A 19,023-nucleotide genomic window follows, 5' to 3' on the forward strand; every position below is an offset into this window, starting at 1 on the left:
CTAAGCCCGTGCGCCACAACTACTGAGCCTGTGTTCTGGAGCCCACGAGCCACAACTACTGAGCCTGCGAGCCACAACTGCTGAGGCCCGTGCGCCTAGAGCCCGTGCTCCACAAGAGAGGCCACTGCAACAAGGGGCCCACACACCGCAGCAAAGAGTAGCCTCCGCTCGCCGCAACTAGAGAAAGCCCGCGCAACAAATACCTAACGCAGCCAAAAATAAATAAATTAAATTTAAAAGATAAAAAGCAGACAGAGAACAGAAGCCTTGGGGGCCACCAGAGCCTGGGGGAGTCAGTGTGGGGTGGCGGGGGTGTCTGTGTGTGCCCAGCGTGAGCAGACGAGTGTGCCAGGATGGCCAGGGGACCGAGGACGAACGGCCCCCAGCCCCGGGCACGGGGGGCCCCTCCGGCCCCGCATCCTCCGAGCAAAGCGACAAGCAGAGAGAGGCAGGGTCTCGCGGTTCCCACGAGGAGAGGTGGGGCCTGTGCCGGCCCGAGGACCCTCGGTGGGGAGGCCATCCCGGACGCCCCGCCCTCTCCTCCGCGGGATCCCAGCTCAAGGGGCCACCTCCGGCCCAGCCGCTGCACCTGTCCTGGCTGCCGGGCCCTGCAGCTAGAGCCTAGCCAGCCCAGCCACACTTCCTGCCACTTCCCTCGAGCCACCCGCTGACCCTCCTGGGGCACTGGCCATGTGGCGGAGCGCCCAGCTAGGTCTGGACAGCCAGGCCAGTGACCATGACCTCATAACCCAGAGGACTGGCGGGCACGCCAGGACCAGGAGGCCTGCCCGGGGAGCCCTGAGTGGGCCAGCTTGGAGGGTGTGTGGCCCAGAACCGCGGCGGGCAGGGCAGACCTGCACGGGGCATCCCGGCCGCAAAACGGCCGGCACGTCCGGGACCCTCAGCGCGGCGCCAAGGCCCCAGCAGGTGCTCTCTGCGCCCGCACCTAGAGAAGGGAGCCTGGCCCGGCCAAGCCCGGCCTCTCCTCCACACTGGCTCTGTCTCCCCAGGTGCTGCGCACACCCCCACGCGGTGGGGGGCAGCTGGCGCCCCCCCGCCATCCCCCAGGGAGGGCAGACCCCCGACCCTGGCATTTCTAGAGTTCCCCAACCAACACCTTCTGGCCTCACACCCAACTCCCCCAGCCTACGCTCCACCACCAGCCCAGCCCCGCTCTGCACCTCACCCCCTCTGCCCCCGCTGTACCCCCCAACCTGGTCTCCAGGCCACGCCCCTCCAGCCCCAGCCTCTCAGGGCTGGGATAAGGGGCCACCCCGCCCAGGGCACAAGGAGAAAACACAGCTCACGGTCAGCAGGGGATCTGCATTCCTCACCTGCATCTGGGGAATGAGGGCTGCAGCCCGCAGGTGAGGGGCGGGGGCTGCTGGCGAGAGTCCCTCCCCACGGCCAGGCCAGGAAGCGGGCGTCTGGAGAGGGTGGGGGACGCCCCCCAGGGCCAGCCCTAACCCTGCCCAGCTCCTTAAGACCACCGGGCTATGTGGACGGGTGAGGCTCCGCGACGGGGAGCCTGAGGTGGGCAGGATGCAGGAGAGAAGCAAGAACCCACTGTGCCCCCCGGGAGGACAGGCCAGTGTCCCCTCAGTCACCAGCCGCGCAGACTGCCCGCTCTGGAGAACCCCCTTTCCGAGGCGAGCAGCCCGCAAACCTCAGACCTACAGCTCAGTTCTCTCAGGTCTGAGGGTTCCTGGCTGAGACCCACATGGTGAGCAGGGCAACGGCAAAGGCCTAGACCTCGCCACGCCCTTCCCGCCAGGTCTCTGCTCCTGGGGCCTGGTTCTCCATCTGCAAAATGGGGGAAGAGGGTCCAACGGCCCTCACCCACCCTGGAACGGGGAAGGTCAGAACAGGATGAGGTGTGACCGGAAGACAGAGCGAGCAGGCTTCCGAGGCCCCCCACAGGCAGACGCCGCAGGGACCAGGCCCCACCAGCCCTCTGTCCTCCCCAGGGCAGGAAGTCCTCCTGATGCCCAGGGCCAGCTGCCCCATCACCCCGCCCCGCCCTGCCCCGCCCCGCTTTCCCGGGGCATCCGCTCCAGCTCCCAGAACAAAGGCCCCTGGCAGCCGCTGCACTGGGAGTGCCCAGCCCCACTGCCCACTCAGCCCGCTTCCTCACAGAAGCCCCAGCCCCACCCCAGGACCTGCGCCTCGAGCAGCGGCCCAGCCCCAAAGCAAGGGAGCCCCCAGGGTTGAACCAGCTTAGCCAGGCCCCTCCCACTCGGCCTCTCCCCATCTGCCCCAGGGAGTGTGCTCAGAGGGTCCTGCCCTGCCTGGGGACATCCTCAGTCTGACTGCGGGCCCCAGCTGCTGCTGCCTCACCAGACCTGGGGGCACTTGAGGATACAGACCCCGGGGCCCCTATGAGGGCCAGCCGGGCAAGTCGGGCCCACTCCTCCAAGACGCCTCCCGCCCAGTGCCCCAGCCTATGCCACCTCCGTCCTCCCCTACCGCCTACCCCAAGTGGGGCTCCTCGGCCGACGCAGGACCTGGTCTCTGTCCCCGACCCCCGTGAGCAGGGCACCCTGAAGGGACCCAGTCGTCGCGCAGTGGCCAAGGGAGGAAGGGGCGACAAGCTCCTTTTCCGAAAGGGAAGGCGGTGAACGCGCACGTCTCCCCTGAAATTCCACAGTGGCTCAGAAACGTGCCCCGGAAAGAGCTCTCTCGCCCGCGGAGCTGGAAACTGGGCCCTTCCGCTCCACCCAGCTCTAAAGCACACTGGTGGGCACCCCCAGCTCACCAGCTCCCACCCCAACCAAGGCTGGCAGCCCCCTGGCCCAACCTAGATGGGGCTTTGGGAAGTCAGTAGAGGGAGAAAGGAAGAGAGGAGGGAGGGTTGAGTAGATGGAAAGAAGCGTTGGTGGATGAATGAACGCTAGGTGGATGGGCTGGTGGATGGATGAGTGGATGGGTGGGTGGCAAAAAGGAAGGGAAGATGGGGGGCAGGGAGAGAGAAAGAATGGCTAGGTGGATGGGTGGGTCAATCTCCCCCCCCAGACAGGGCTGGAAATGGCCCAGGCCCAGCCTACAGTCACTTGAGTCATTTTACATTTGCGTCATCTTACAGTCGGGGAAACTGCGGCTTAGAGGAGCAGGACGTACACAGTGAAACCCTCTCCCCGGCCCAGGCCCAGTCTACAAAGCAGATGGGCCGCCTGCCTCCACCCCGCTGGCCCATTTCCTACATATGGACACCGAGCCTCAGGGGCCACAGAGCCAGGGGGAGCTGAGCGCCATCCGAGCTGCCCCTCGGCCCCATCCGCTGCACCTCCTGCTCCGGGCCACCCTGGGGTTGTCATGGAGACCAGGCCACTGTGCGCCCAGCAAGGGCCCTTGCCCTGCCCTAGTCTGGCCAGGCTTGTCCACGGGGGAGGAGGGGCGAGAAGGGCCCAGTAGCTCAGCACAAGTTTCCCCGATTGACCCTGGGGCAGGGGCAGAATGCACTTCCCCCTCCCCCACCCGTGGCAGTGCCAGAGAGAGGGGCACCCGGGGAGCGCACAGGGTTGCTGAGGTCCCTCCCTGCCTCCAGGGGGTAAGAGAGCACAGATGCAGTGAAAGCCCAGGGAGCTGAAGCGAAATCGGCCCAGCCCCACCCAGACCTGGGTCAGGCAGCACCACCAGCCCCGGAGCCGCAGGCAGGGCCCACGATGGGCAGCCCCTCCAGCCAGGCTCACAGGAGATGCTCCACCACCTCTCCTCCAATGCCCCCAGGATGACAGCGGCATGGAGGCTCAGCAAGGAGCAGAGACCCAGCAGGTCACACACCGGGACCGTGGCAAAGCCGGCCTGGACTCAGGCGCCTGGACTCACGGTCTAGAGCTCCTTCCCCGGCCCCATGAACAGGGAAGGGGGTGGAGGCGAGGTCTAGCAGGATCGACCTTGTAACCCAGCTCCCAGGCAGGCCCAGAGCTGTGGCCGCTTCTGGGCTTGGCCTCACCTACCTCCCCCTCCCCCACCCCATCCAAGGAGGCATCGGGACTGTTGGCCCATTTCACAGGCCAGGATACCAAGGCCCGGCACCTAACAACGTCACATGGGGAGTGGGACGCAGCCCAGGTCCACCAAGGGGGGCTCATTTGTCACTGGGAAACACCTGGCTCCCATCCCCCACCCCTGCCTGTGCAGGGGCCTGGGCGGGCACACCTAACCCCTCCTTGGCCTCTGCAGCACAGGTATCCTAGGAATGTCCACTTTCTCTGGCCTCCTCTGCATTCCTGGAGCCCCTCCCACTCCCGCCAGTGGAGCCTGGCTCCCTGCAGAGGAATTCCTCAGAGTAAACACCAGGGCTCACAGCATTTCAGCCCCACCTCCGTGTTGTCCCCTTAGCGCCCCTCACCCTAGCTCTCCACGTGACCTCTGGTAAGCCCCCCATCCGGCGCCCCTCTCTCCCTGTGCACCACGAGGATGCTGAGAAAACAAACGGAAGGTGCCCAGTGCCACGCCTCCGTCTGTGCGGGCCGGCCACCAGCAGCCCGTCTGTGCCCAGCCTCTGCCCAGCCTCCCAAGCTCATTCTGGGTGGACACCTCACCTTCTGGTCCTCGCCCCACGGTGAGCCCTTTGGCCAGGGACATAGGGGACAGGCTGCAGAAGGCGAAAAAGGGACCCTACCTGGCCCAGGTCCAGGGTGACGTTGACCTCGTTGTACTCCAGCCCACGCGACAGCGGTGGGCTCTGCCACCAGCGCTCCGTGCCGTCAACGGCGTTGCTCACAGGGTGTGCCCTGTTGCTGCTTGCAGCTGTGCAGATGTCGCAGTACTGGCCCTGCAGGGGAAGGGGCGGTCAGATGGACAAGAAGGGCTGGGACTCCTTACCCCTCTGGTCACCCTCCCACCCCATCACACTGGCCGCACCCCCAATCTGTGGACCCTTGTGCGCCAGTCACTCATTCACCTGGCAAGTACACACTGAGAGCAAATACGATTCTCAACTTGGGATACGGTTCATGTGAGAGATGATCACACCCATTACAGAGGAAACAGGAGAGCGAGGAGGGAGCAGGGCACCCGCTGCAGGTGGGAAAACATGGCGGGCCTCCCTGAGAAGGTGGCATCTGAGGCCTACACCATAAGGGGGCGGGTGTGCTCCAGGCGGAGGGGCTGGCTGTGCAAAGGCCCTGGGGCAGGAAGAGCAAACAAGGAGTAAACAGCAAGAAAGCCAATGTAGCTGGAGCTGAGGGGGTAAGAGCCCGGTCAAGGGGCAAGTCACACGTTTCTCGCCCACCCCCGCCCCTCAACCACCAGCCACTGCAGGGGGCTTCAGAAGGGCTCTTGCAGGATGGGGCCTGGGGGAGACCTAAAGAGAAAGGAAGGTGGGGCTACAGCCAGAAGGCCCAGGCCCGATGTGAGCCCCTCCTGACCTCCACCAGCTCATCATCCCCCAAACCTCTCCACCAGGCTCTCACCCAGGCCCATCTGGATTAGGGTCTCCAGACAGGTGGAATTAAGCCATCTCGGGAGCCTGTGGGGACAGGCCCCAGAGTGGAGGCACGCGGGCAGCCAGCAGACGAGGCCTGGGCCTCCTGGCTCTGCCACTTCCGAGCCCTGGGACCGGGCCAGGTCACGGCAGCCTCAGCGCCCCGGGGTGAAGAGTGGGGGCGATGCTGGCACCTGCCTCGGCCACTGTAGGACTGACGGATCCACACGGGGCCTGGCAGCTGCTTCTGTCATGGCCCAGCCCCCTGCCGGGGCCCTGCCCTCTGAGGGGAGAGAGGGGGCTCCCAGCATCATCCTGGCCTGCTGTCCCCATGGCGGAGGAGTAGGCGCTGGAAGCTTCGGGGGCGGGGGCAGAGGCAGAGCTGGGCCCTGGCTGCTGGCCCAGGGGAGGCCCAACCTCCCACCCCAGAGGAAACCAGACCTGCTGTCCCTCTGCACACAAAGGCGGCCCTCGGAGACTTGGCATTGTCTGAGGCCCAGAGAGGCCACGTCTGGGAAACGCGGCCACTCCACCCCTCCCAGCCTCCCAGGGGGCCAGACCTTGTCCTAGGAGTCAGAGGTGGGAGCATGGGAGATGCCCTGCCCCACTCCCAGGCCCGGCAGCCACAGAGAGCCCCCAAGCCTCCACACACGCGTGGCGCGGACACGTGTGCTCCTGGCTTCCACGGTGCACCCGGGATGGAGAGACCACGAGGCAGCAGACTCAGGCACCGAGCCTCCCACCCAGGGGCTCCCGGGACCCCTCGTGCTGGGCGCTCTGGCTGACCCCATCTCTACCCTGCTCCTCCCTGGGGCCTCGGCACCCTGATCTCTTGTCCTCCAGCTCAGCTGTCACCTCCTCAGCAGAGCCCCAGAGCTCCAGACCACAACTCCGGCCCACCACTGTGCTTTATTTATTCTACCACGGGAGATGTGCAGTTGTCTGGCTACTAGCAATTCTCCATTTACTGCCTCCTGGGGGGCGGGGGGAGGCGCACCTGCCTCGTTCTTAACTGTGTCCCTGAGGCCACCACCCAGAGGTGCCACGCCGAGGGGATGGAGCAATGGAGGACACCCAGAAAAGGGGTACCATCTGTGCAGGCCATACTACCAGCTCAAACGCTGAACCCCAGACTGGAACCCGGGCTCCGGCTCCCAGACCTGTGGGAGCGGCCAGAGGGTGAGCAGAGGAGGGGCTCAGAGAGGCTCACCGAGAGCGCTAAGCACGTGCGTGGGGGCTGTGTGGGGCCTGGCGGAGCTGGGGGGCTTCTCAGAGGTGGTGGGTAGGGCCATCTGGCTGGGGTGGGCCTTCCAAAGAAGGCTCCCTTGGTCAAGGGAGCCAAGGGACGTGTCTGCTCATGTCCACCCAGAGAATCAGGGGAAGATGACTCTACCGCCCATGTGGCCGCAGCGGGACTGCTCGGTGACGTGGTCGCTGCCGACCTCTCTGCCTGACGGATGGGGCTGGGGAGGGCAGCCTCTCCCCGCCCTTCTGCTGCAGAGGGTCCTGCCAGGAACAGAGCAAGGAAGCAGGGAGCAGTGATAAGGACTTCCCCTCCCAGTGAGTCACCACGCTGGCAGCCGAGCCCCCGGCTTCCCCTGCGGGGCTGGGGCCAGCACGGAATTCCTCCGATGCCCACCTGAAGTCGCAGGGCCAGACTCCCAAGGAACCCTCTGCCTGCCCTAGCTGCCCCGATGCCCATGAGGGCTCACCCCACACCCCAGGTGGCATGACCCCGGCCAGCTTCCGTCCTATCTCCCCCAGGGGGCCCTGGGAGCTGCTGGTCTGCAGCCTTGGGCCCACGTCCTCCCTGATCCACCCGCAAGACTGGGCTCTTGGGACAGAGAGGTGCGCCTGGCCACTCAGCTCCAGCGTCTGTGGGCAAGGCCCAAACACCAACCCAACAGGAAGGCAGGGCGGTGAGCAGATCCCATCCCGCAAGAGGACAGGGCAGAGGCTCCAGTGGGTCCAGCAACTTGACTAAGGCTGGCCTTCAGTCTTTCCGGCTGGCCTTTCTGCCCTGGCAGCCTCAGCACAGGGGTGCGATGGCTGAGCGCTACGGAGTTTCAAAGACAGGCTTCAGCTCCAACTTGCCGGACTGGGAGCTGGGAGGGCAGGGCTGAAGTTCTCACTCAGGGCCCCCTCGCTCGCCATGCACAGCCACTGCCACTTGCCAAGCGGTCACTGTGTGACGGACAGCTTCCCCGGCCCTTCAGGCCAAGCCCACAACTTCGGGTGAGGCCGGCCCTCGTGTTGTTCCCATTTTACAGATGAGGAGCCTGAGGCTGGGGGGGAGCCACACAGCTAAGGAGAAGGCCTTTGACCCCAGGCCACCAGCTCCTGTGCGGCTCCTTTAAGCACTAGGAGGTGGTAATAAATGACCCCTCCCTCAGGGATCCACGCAGCTGCCCCTCCTCAAGGGCCTGGGCCAGGCAGCACAGGTGGGCAACAGGGAGCCTCTCTCCAACAGGGAGATGGCTTGGAGCCTGGGCTGATTAACTGCGGAATCCCAGCTGAGCATCTAGGAGGGGTGGCCAGGGCTGAGCCAGGCCCTCTGAACAGCTTTGGAGACCCCCCCCCCAAAGCTCCTCTCCTCCACCTGTCCCCTTTGATGTCACCCAGAAGCGCTAAGGGCCCGTGCTGGGGTCTCAGGTCGCCCCGCTCACCCCAGCCAGATCCTGGTCTGGCTTTGGGGCTCTACAGGCCTCAGTTTCCCCACCTGAAACGTGGGCTTGAGACCTCCTGCTCAGCTGAACAGGGCGTTGCGGAGATCATGGGTCCAGGAACCGGCGGGAGGGGACATTTCTGTCCCGGATGGCTCTGCTGCACCAGGGCCCCCTCGTACTCCTCCCTCCCGGGGGGTGGGTGGGGCCGGCGGCAGGGAAGGGGCCCCAGCTGAGGCTCCCTCATTCATCACCCACCCCATCACTCTACTCTCCAACTACCTCCTCCCTCCCCCAGCCTCTCCTACCGGAAAGGTGGCAGCAAGTCCCCGGAGGCTGAGGCTCAGGTTACAGCAGCCTTGGGGCCCCCAGACTCTCCCTCAGGTTTGGCAGGGGTGGGAGGATGGGCCTAGCACGGGGTGGCAGGGAGCCTCTGGGGCAGACCCTATCGCCCCAGGCAGAGCGGCAGCCGGTCTGTGTTCCCTTCCTCAGTTAAAAATCCCTCCGTTTGCCCCCCTCCCACCTTGAGGGTCCCACCGACTCCCTAGACCCGCGGGAGCGAGAGCTCTGTCTGGCCCCTCCCGCCCCATCCCCGTCCCATCCCGTCGCCAGCAGGTTCCAGCCTGTCCCGGGGGAAGGCGGAGTGGTCCGCCCCCATCCCACAGGCAGCCGTCCGGGGAGGCCAAGTCCCGCCCTCGCCGGGATCCCAGGACTTGGGGCCGCCGGGGACCAGGCACCAGCCCCTCCCCTCCGGCCAGCCGCCGCCGCCGAACTCGAGCGGTGCCGGCCGCGCCCGGGTCCGCTGCGTGCCGCCTTCCCTGGGACACGCGCACTTCTCTGGCTGAGCCCGAAGGGCCGAGTTGGGGTCCCTTCCGTCCGCCGAAAGGCGGAAACGGGGCGTAGGGACGGGCGGCGGGGGCCGCGGTCCGTACCTGGCTTCTCCGCGGCCCCTGGGGCTCCTCGCCGAGTCGGGCTGGAGTTCCGGAGTCCGAGCCCGGTGCGTGCCCCGCGCCGGCGTCCCCGCCACCCCGGCCTGGCCCGCCCGACCCGCGGCCCGCGCTCACCTGGATGGTCTGGTTGGGGTCCCCGCCGGCCACGGGGCCCCCCACCAACTTGCAGTAGAGGTCCTCGGTGGGGCGCGGGGCGCCGCGCGTCGGGGCCTCCTCGCCGCAGGTGGCGGAGGCGGCGATGCGGACGCCCTCCGCCAGGTTGAAGTAGGGCGGATGCAGGCTGAAGCCGCTGCCCGCTGCCTCCCGCGCCCGCACCGCGCCCAGCAGCGCCAGCCCGGCCAGCAGCAGCGGCGCGGGGCCCCGGGAACCGCGGGGCCGCGCGCCCGGCTTCGCCATCTTCCAGCTCCGGGGACGGCGAGCGAGGCTGGAGACTGGCGGGTCTGCAGCGCGGCGCCCGGCCCGGCTCGACTCGGCTCGCTCCGCCCGCGGACGTCAGGCCCCGCCCCGGCCCGCCTGGGCGCCCGAGCCCCGCGCCCCGGGGAGGGGGCGGGGGAGGCCGGCGGGAGGGGCTGCCGGCCGCCTTAACCCTTGGGACCCCGGTCCGGCCGGCCTCTTGGAAGGGACACCTGCTGGCCTCGGGCCGGGCCGTGGGAACGCGACGCCGCGGCGGCCCCCGGGGCGTGGCTCCCGGTCCCAAGCGGCCCCCTCGCGCCCTCGGGCACCCAGGCCCCGGGCGCGCCGGCCCGCTCTTCCCCGTACAGCGGCTCCACTCTTTGTTTCCCTAACTTCGGGCACCTCTCGGCGGCCGAGCGCCCCCGGCGGCCCCGGGTCTGGTGCCGCGGCCGGGAGTCAGGCACGCTCGCTCCGGGTCCAGCCCCGGCATCTGCCCCATCCACGGCCCGGCCCGGCCCCACCCGCAACCCCAGAACCGGCAGAGCGACCCGAGCGACCGCGGCCTGGGAGTCCGATCGCCGGGGTCCCCCCGGGATTGAGGGGGTGAACTCCGGAGCGCAGCGCTGCCTCTCCCCGGCCGGTTTTTGGTTTTTCACCCCTCATACTGGCCCCCATATCTGCCCCATCCAGCAGGTGTGTGGGAAGGTGCTCTCCGTCAGCTGTGAGTGGCAGTAGTAGCGAGGGAATCTGATCTGCCGAGGGACAGGGAGACCCTGATTAGGGACTCCATGCCTTTCTGCGGGGGCCATGTCAGATTCCATCCCACCCGACCCCCGGCTACCCAGGGTTTGGCTCAAAAATACTCTAAAATAGGGAGGTGTATCAGGAGGGACTGGCCCCATGGGGCCCCTGCAGTGAAGGGAAGATGCCCAGGGCTCTGCCGGTGGCAGGAAGGCTGCCTGTGAAGGAGGACATCTATTGAGCACCTGCGGGGGCTGGGGCTGCAGGGCCAGGTGGGCGCTAACCCTTGTGCCTGGGGATTCCCTGCTTTGGGGCACTGTGGACCCCACTATCTCTGTCTGCCAGTGGAACCCTCCTGCTCAGGGCAGGCACTCAAGGACGCTGGGGAAATGGGGTTGGACGTAGAGGCCTGACTCAGGATTGTGTCCCAGCTGATTCTGCGTTTGGGTGGCTTCGGCCACTGGGTCTCCTCCCCTCCAGCTCCTGGCCCAGATCGGCCTCAAGGGAAGCCCTGATGGGGCAGCTCCCCCCGGGTCTATGAGCCAGGCCAGTTGGGTCTCTGTCCCACTTGAGACACCCTGGACAGTCCTGGGGAGCTGAGTAAATGTGTGGGGTGGCAGCCAGCTGGTCCTGGTGGGAGCTCTGCCCCAGCAGCTGTTCCCGGAAGGTTGCGCCACTAGCCACATCTTCCTGGCTGTCCCCTGGCCTCCTGCGAATCCAACTCCCAACTCCCAAGGGACTGGACTGCCGCTTCTCTAGGAGTTGAGAAATAGGCAGCGGGATGACCCTCCCTCTTCTCTCCCCTCTCCCCTCCCCTCTCCCCTCTCCTCTCCCCCTACTCCCAGGAAATTCCGTAACTCCACCTGGGGGAGGGGGAGGAGAGATGGTTCCCCGCCGGAGAGGCTCTGGGTGGGGGAGGGGCTGGCCTAGATGGTGGGGGAGGGGCGACAGGCCATGCTGGAATCCTGAGTCCCCCACGGGCCAGCTCACCAGCTAATTTATGATCCCGTGGGAGGAGCAGCCGGAGAGCCGCCTCTGGACAGTAGCAGGGTTTCCAGATGGGGGATTTGACCTGACCCCGCCCCACCCTCCCTACTGCCCGGAGGTCCCCTGTCACGCACATCACAGCAGAGCACTTTGGCCCCCGGCACCCCCTTGACAGCTGGGGACCTGTCAGCCTGGGGACTGGGGCTGGCAACCTCCCACCCTCCACCCCCCCAGGTCGGCTTCCCAACCCCCGTGGAGGGACCAGCGGTTAGAGGTGAGGGGTGGGAGCCCTCTGAGCCTCCTAGGGGCCAGTCATCCGCCATCCGAGAGCAGGCGGGAGGGAGGGGCTGCTGCCCGAGAATGCGCGCAGCACGGGGAGGGTTAATCCTGGCCGAGCTGCTTCCAGGCAGACAGCTGCCCCAGAGCAACTGGTGGCCCGGGCCTGGGGGGAGGGGGTGGGTGAAGTGGGCAGAGGAGAATGTGGTGAAAGGGGCTGGGCGAGGTGCCCACTCTGCCCACACCTGGTGCCAGCTTATGCGTCCCAGCTGGGGCAGGAGTGGGCGGCATGGAGGATGGAGGTGTTATTCCAGTCGGGCTACACACTGACCTCTTGGCCGGTGGTGGTTCTAGGGGAAGGTCGTCAGCGGGGCTGGGGGCGGGAGACCCATTTCCCGCCTCACATTTCCAGCCAGTCATTTCCAAAAGGCCTGGCGAGTGCATCTCCCATCTTGCTCTGACTCCTGGGCCACCCAGCTGCCTTTCCTACTTATGAATTCAGAAACTGGGGGTCAGTTTCCAACGGCGGGGGGGTCAGTCAAGAGCGTGTGGTTAGCAAGGGAGAGGGAGTTGGACTGGCATTCATTTTCTCCTCTCGCATGTGTTGGGCACCTTTTGGGTATGGGGCCCTGAGGTAGTGCCCCCCACCCCCCAAGCAGGCTGCCCTGCCCCAGCCTCTGTCCTAAATCCAGGGGAGGGATGCTCAGTCCTGGGAGGTGGGAGGTGGGTAGTGGGTGGGGGTCAGCTCATGGGGGAGGGCCATGGAGGCAGCCTGACCGCCTCTGTCCTACTAGGCTCTGGACATGCCCCGAGGGCAGACCCCAGACCCAGAGCCCCTCCCCACCCAGCCCCAGGGTAACAGAAGCCCTGGGACCCGTGGGAGGTCGGGCACAGGTGGCAGCCTGAGTGGGGAAGAGGTGCTCCTGGACCTAGGTAGGGGGTCTGGCCAATTCCCCCTGAGCCCAGGGGTATGGCCTCTGCCGTGTGGCCTGGGCCAGGGGAGCCTGCCCTCAGGACAGCGGCCCTCACCTGAGCCACTGCCCCGACTCCTACGGCATCCCCAGGAGCCCCTGCTCAGCCCCATCTGCGGGGCAGCTGTGGGGACCAGCAGGCCAGGCCATGGGCACACCTGCCTCAGCCCGAGCCGTAACTGTAACCTCTCAGGGAGCAGCTGCGTGGGGCGCCCCTCACTGCACTCAAGCCTCGTCATCGCGTCACAATCATAACCGATGGCTGTGCCTGACCGCCTGTTCCGGAGCCCACTCTCTTGGGAGAAGCTGCACTGTGGAAGTGGGTCCGCGCAGCCGCGTGGGAGGAAGAAGCCCCGAGCTCTCTGCTCGTGACTGGGACGGTCTGTCTCGGCAGGAAGAGGTTTCAGGAGAGGCTAGGCTGTGGTTTGGAATATCTGAGGCCGCGTTTCCCTGCCCCAGGGCTGCTCTGATACCTTCCAGGGAGCCCAGCTGGTGAGAACATGTCCCCCATCCGTCCATCCACAGGGCAGGCAGCAAGGCTGATGCTGGGGGCCCTGGCAGCCCGGGTCCAGCCCAGTCCTGCGGAGGGGAGGACGCAGCCCAGCTGGGCGCCCTGAGGACTCACAGCTGAGAGGAGGGCTCATTAGAAGGTTGTAAACCCAGCAGGTCTGGGGCCGGGAGAGTCCGGGGCCTCTGGGCCATTACTCAGCCCAGAACTCTCCCCTGGCCTTGGGCTTGCATGGTCCCCTGGAAGGGCTGGAGGCCAGAGGGCAGAGGACAGGCCTCGATGAGCTGAACGCGCACCAGAAGGCTGGGGCCAGGCTGGAGCCCCAGCATTCCCGGCGGAGGGGGGTCTGGGGCCAGGCCCCTTGATGCTCCTGAAGGAGCAGCGTCTCCCCGCTGCCTGTGGCCCCAGCTGGGCCACCTCTGGGCCCTTCCAGGCCTCTAGGGCATGAGCTCTGGGGAAGCTCGGAGGCCACCAGATTTTGCGTTGACCCCAACGAGGAGCGGACGGCTTTGACCCCATGCTGCCCGGCCAAGGGCCCCCCTCTGGGAACCTTCTGAGCCTGGAGCTCCGGAGGGTCCACCTCTGCCTGCTGTGTGCCCAGCTCATAGGCCAGCCCCCAGGGTGCCCACTGCAGGCCTGAGCCTCGGGTGTCCTGATGGGGGGGCTTTATACTGGAGGGGCACAGACAGGCTTAGGTGTGCCCAGTGCCACGAGACGCAGGCTGGCCAGCCCCCCGGGTCCTGGGCTCTCCACGGAGGTTCCCCAAAGCTCCTGTCTCCCACTCAGCTCACCTCCTTCCCAACTGGTGTCCTAGACAGGCAGGCCTGGCCCTATAGAAAGCACAAGAACCCAGGATGCTCAGAAATGTGGGACTCCCCATGGGGTGGTCAGCATGCCGTCCGTGAGCAGAGAGCCCTGACCGGCCAGGAGCCCAGAGTCCGGCTCCCGCTGAGTGTAGGGGAAGCCCCGCCCCGCTGACATGGGGACGCCAGGTTTTGCGAACTACACCACAAGCTGGAAGGAATCCGGCCGGTCACCTTGTGGGCTGGAACCCTTGCAGTAAGAGCTACGGGTGCTGGGTGGCTGCTGGGGCTGGGCGCTGGCTGGCACACGTGCCTCGCCCCATCTCCTCCCAGGCCAAACTGGCTTCTGCTTGTTTTAGGGTAACAGCCAGGCCCCTCACTGCAGCTCCCTGGGCCCTGTGGGGCCTCTCAACTACACCCCGCCTGTCTGGCCGGTTGGCAGAGCCTCCAGCCTTCCCTCCCCCTCTATCTCATGGGGACTTTGGCCTTATTCCCTCTGCGCAGGACACAACAGAGCCCCTGCCCCTTTGTTTGACCACCTGGGCCTCTAGGCACCGCCCCAGAGAGCCATCAGGTAAGCGCCTGGCCTGCTTTCTCAGGTGCGTTCATTTTATTAAATCCAATCCCACCTGTGTCCTGCCTTTCCCTAGCCCCAGGCCTGGCGAAGAGGAGGTGCCCAGAGAGTGCCCACTGCTCGAGGGAATGGCCTCTGGGGTTCACCCCCCGCAGGTCCATCCAGGCTGTGAAGGGCCCTGTGACTTTGGGAGGCGTTTGGAGGAAACCTCGGGTTCCCAGGAGAAGCCTCCCCGGCTGTGCCCCAGGGCCCCTTCCCAGCCCAGGGTCTGTGAGCTGGAAGGAGAGGCAGCGCCTGCTGGGGAAGGGGCTGTAGGGAGGGGCTGCCAACTGTGATGCGCCCAGGTGTCTGCATCCCTACAAGACATCACTCCCCTCCCTGGCTCACCGGGCACCCCCAACCCGGCCCTGGGCTTGAGGGGCAAATCTCAGCAGCACATCTCAGGCCCCAGCCTCAGCGGAGGGGGTGGACCGGGTAGGGGGCCCTAGGAATCCCCGGGGAGAGGGCCTGGGACCTCCCTGGAGATCCAACCATCTCCAGAGAGCGAAGGGAGGGGATGGTTCAGTAGTGAGGTTGCTCTTAGGACCCCAGACCCAGGCACCTCCCTTGAGGAAGGGCACCATCAGGGCGCCTCCCAGCACCTTGCTGGGGTGTGAAATTGGGGGTCTGGGCTTCCTGATCGCGGATGTGTGGTGGGGAGCACGTGGGGTGACCCTGGAAGACGGTAACGACATTGCATCAATCATGGCATCCTCCACGCGGGACTGCAGCGCGCACATCGGACACCCATGGGGCCAACATTTCTGCAGTGTCATTTTTTTATCCTACTTGACCTTTGGCCCCTAGTACTCCCCCACCCCCATGCTCACCACCTCCCTGCTCTGTACTCCGGACTGGGCAGCGCTGAGGGGGAAACAGGTGAGGGGCGGGGGGGGTGCCCAGCACAGAGGGAGGGGTGGCACCTGCGGGCCTGGGTCGCCCCTGCCCTCCTCCTTCACAGGACCCATCTCCAGCAGGCCCCTTCCCCTGCCTCGGTCCCTGGGGCCTGGCCAAATGGTTCCCGCGGGGTGAGGGCTCTGCAGCTTCTCCAAGAGGTACCCACAGACAGCCTTATATGGCCAGGAGGACTCACTGCCCAGGCGGAATCTGATCCCACGGGAAGGGCAGGGGTGTGGGGCGGTGCCCCGGGCCAGAGCAGGCCCGCACGGGGAGTGGCTGGAATGGCCGCAGCCTCCTGGGCCCGCAGTCCCCTAAAGGGAACCACATCAGTCCGAACCCCTCGCCAGCTCTGAGGCATCTGGTTGGGGGCCCTGTGATGAACCACGGGGGCTTGCCGCCCCGACAAGAGCCGTGAGGTTCGAGGGCAGCCTGCCCCGCCCAGCACCACCCAAACCGCACCAGGTACGGCCCTCTCCCTGCCTGTGGGGCTTAAGGCCAGCAGCCCCTGCTCTGCCCTTGACCAGCCAGGCCACTGGCCCTCAGCAAGTGGCCTCTTCCTCCCGGGCGGCCCCCCACCACCCAGAGCAGCACCGGGGTCCCCGTGCCACACCCGGGCCCCGCTGGGACTCAGCCCCCCGCCTTGACTCCGCTCCCCAGCCCTCTTCCTCTCCCTCCAGCACCCCTACCTTTCTCTCTTCTGACTCTCTCCTCTGGGCTTCTCATTCTCTGGTTACCCTCTCTCTGGCTCTGTCCCTCTGTCTCCCTACCTCTGTCTGTCTGTCTGGGTCTCTCGGTGTCTCTGTCTGTCTTCCTGCCATCTGCTGCCCTAGATCTGCTGAGCTCCGCTACTCTGGGCAGCCCTAGGGCACCCCTCCTCCGTGTCTCCTGGCGCCTTTGGAGAAGGATTTGCAGCAGCAGTGGTGGCAGAGCCACTGCCTGCCTGCCAGGCCCGTCTGCCCACCTGGGAAGCTCTGGCCGCAGGGTCCCAGTGGCCCTTGCAGGCTGGGCTGGGGAGTAGGCCGGCTGGGGATGACACAGCTCTCCTGGGCTTCTGAGCTGCCACACGGCCCTGGGACACGGCAAGTGGAGGTGGAGTCTACCTCATCCAGGGGGGCACCACAGTCCATTGCCTGCACGTCGGGGCTGCGGCCCGGGGAGGCCCCAGGCCACGGGCAGAGGGGGACAAGGGCCCACATGGCGCTGGGTGCAGCCACTCCTCAGGCCAGCGTGGGAGGGCAGGGACTCTTGTCACCCGGCTGTCCAGGTGAGCAGAGGAGGCGGGGTGGGCCCAGACGACCCTCTGTGCCTCCCCCAGCCAAAGGCCCGAGGGCAGCGTGGGGGCCCCTGGCCCTTGCCACGTGTGCGCATCTTACCGGCAGGCTCTCGGGGAAACTGAGGCTCGGGTGGTGCCGTGGCCCAGGAAGGGTGAGGCAACAGGGTGAGGGGTTGGCAGCTGTCTGTCTGTCCAGGATGTGCTCCAACGGGATGCAGTAGAAGGGCAAGGGCTGCCAGGCCGCCAGGGCCGGGTTGGAGCAGGAGGCCTGGGGCAGCACCTGCCCTGTCCGTCCTCTGTAGTCCAGACTGGCACATCCCCTGGGCTGGCAGGAGCCTGCGACATCTTCCCCAGCGCTGAGCGGGAGGGGGTGAGCTGGGGCCCTGGGGAGCCCTGGCCTGGACGCTGCCCGGGGGTTGAGAGCCACCCACTCTGGGGCCCCCAGCTGTGACAAGGGGTCGCTCCTCTCTCCGTCACCTCAGGTGGCCTTTCAGAGGCAAAATGCCCTGTGTGCCTCTGCTGGAGACTCTCCAGTGCCCCCGCCCCCCGCCCCTGCAGCTTCCAAGGCCGTCAAGCTGCCTCTCGCCCCCTTGTTGCCCCCAGCGTTCCAGCCTCACTGGCCTCCTTACAAAGTCTAAGTGCCCCCTCGCATCACAGGACCTTTGCACGACCCATACCTTCCACCAGGAATCTTCTCCCACCCAGCTCTGGGCCACCCTACAGAGCCCAGCTCCGGGCGTACATTCTTCCTTCCTTCATTCAATGACTATTTAATATTTTTATTTATTTCATTTCATTATCTTATTATTTATCTTATGTCCTGAGCCCCGTGCCGAGCAGGTGCTGGGCAGTTGTGGCTGGATGCTGGGACACCTGTGCCCCATGGCCTTCACACTGGCCTGGAGGCCCCGGAGGGGGGAGGGCCGGCCGACAGGGAGAGGGCTCAGCGCCCAGGGCCCTGCTTCTCTCGTGCGGCCTGAGGGCCACAGCGCAGAGTGAAAACATCAGACAGTAACAAGTGCGGGCCAGGATGAAGGAAGTCGGGTCCCCTACGCTGCCGGCGGGGACGCAGACGGTGCGCCTGTGGACCTAGTGTGGTGCTTCCTGAGAGGAAACGCGGCGTCCCCCCGGGGGTCCACACCCCCACTTCTGGGGGTGCATCCACAGCGATCCCGTGCACAACGTCTGTGGCGGCGCTTCCCATAGCAGCCAAAAGGCGGAAGCAGCCCAGATGCCCATCAGTGGGCGAGCGGGAGTGAGCTGCTCCACACCCGCCGCAACTCTGAGCCTGGCAGGCGGACTCTTTGAAGAAGCCGCTGGAACCGGGAGCCGGCAGTTCGGGGTGCGCCTGGGCCACAAGGCTCGCTGAGCGGGCAGAGCGCAGCGGAGGCGGGAGCGGGTGACGGCGGGTGGAGATGGCCGAGGCAGGGCTGCCTCTGGGTGCCGGACCGCTCCCATCACACAGCCAGCTCGTCCCATGCTTCCCGTGAGCGCCGGGGAGGCGCAGGCCCGTGTTTAGGGCTGCGGGGAGCCCAAGACACTCAACCCTAAACGGGAGACTGACTCACCCTGTCTCCCCAGAGCGTCCACGGGGCCCTGGGTCACACGCAGCTCAGCCTGCAGGCTCGTGCCTCGGGGCCTGACCGCAAAACCCGCCAAGTACTGGGGCTCCCCCAGGGCCACCAGTGCTTCAGATGCAAGTGACACCCAACCACCTCCGTCTCCTGTCACCCCAATTTCATAAAAGGAGGGCTTGAGAGTATGGAAAGGTGGGGCCGTGGAGGGACCACCGGTTGGGCCCCGTCCCGCCGCCCAGGGCTCCGTTCTGGCGGTCCCCTCCAGGACCCCCGCTGGGGGCTCCCCCTGCCGGTGTGGAGAGGTAGGGACGGTGGGTGGGCTCAGCTCCAGGCCTCTGTTTGCCTCAAGTTTCAACATTTACAAAACATTGGTCCTCAGCTCTCCTGGGGAGATATTTCCTAGAGGAATGTAAACACGGGAGATTGGGAAGGCTCGTGCTGGGCTCCGCAGCGGTAGGGTCTCCTGAGAGCACAGTCTCCTTCTCGGAGGGGCTCTGTGGCTGGGTTTCCCCCCCGCGGGTGGTAGTGAGGGAGGTGAAGCCTGGGAGTTGAGAGTCACCCCCTCCCTGGGAGCCCGGTCTCCTGTTGCCTCCGTGCTCCATCCAGGGCTTGCTGCGTGATCTCAGGTCAGAGGCGCAACCTCTCTGGGCCCCTGAGCCGATGGGGCTGATCGTGTTCTCCTGCCTGGCTTTGGCCCCAGTCCCTCAGCGCCACCATGTCTCTGTGCCACACACCCAGTGGGGCTTTAGGGAGCTGCCGTTTCTGGTGCCCTGCGCTGGCGCTGGGCGGGCGCCTGATCTGATGCTCACAAAAGCCCATTTTACAGATGGGAGACTGGGGATCAGAGGGGCTATGTGGACGCTGCCTGTCACCAGCGCTGTGACCCCGAGGCGCTGTGCGACCCAGCCGGCTGGTCAGGGGTCAGGAGGCTGCCGGGTTG

The 19,023-nt window shown here is 66.3% G+C and overlaps 1 protein-coding gene across 1 annotated transcript in view; it reads right to left on the bottom strand.

Moving 5' to 3' along the window:
- Positions 1 to 13,809, bottom strand: part of LAMA5 (laminin subunit alpha 5) — a 55,207-nt gene extending 41,398 nt beyond the window's left edge. The window contains exons 1-3 of the mRNA XM_082858018.1: positions 13,709 to 13,809; positions 9,156 to 10,186; positions 4,625 to 4,777 (exon numbers count right to left, since the gene is read on the bottom strand). Coding sequence (XP_082714144.1) covers positions 4,625 to 4,777; positions 9,156 to 9,437 — 435 coding nt within the window. The 5' untranslated portion in view covers positions 9,438 to 10,186; positions 13,709 to 13,809. The remainder of the gene's footprint in view (positions 1 to 4,624; positions 4,778 to 9,155; positions 10,187 to 13,708) is intronic.
- Between the last annotated feature and the right edge of the window lie 5,214 nt (positions 13,810 to 19,023).

Source organism: Leucopleurus acutus, assembly GCF_964270905.1.
Source record: "Leucopleurus acutus genome assembly, chromosome: 16".
NCBI lineage: Eukaryota > Metazoa > Chordata > Mammalia > Artiodactyla > Delphinidae > Leucopleurus > Leucopleurus acutus.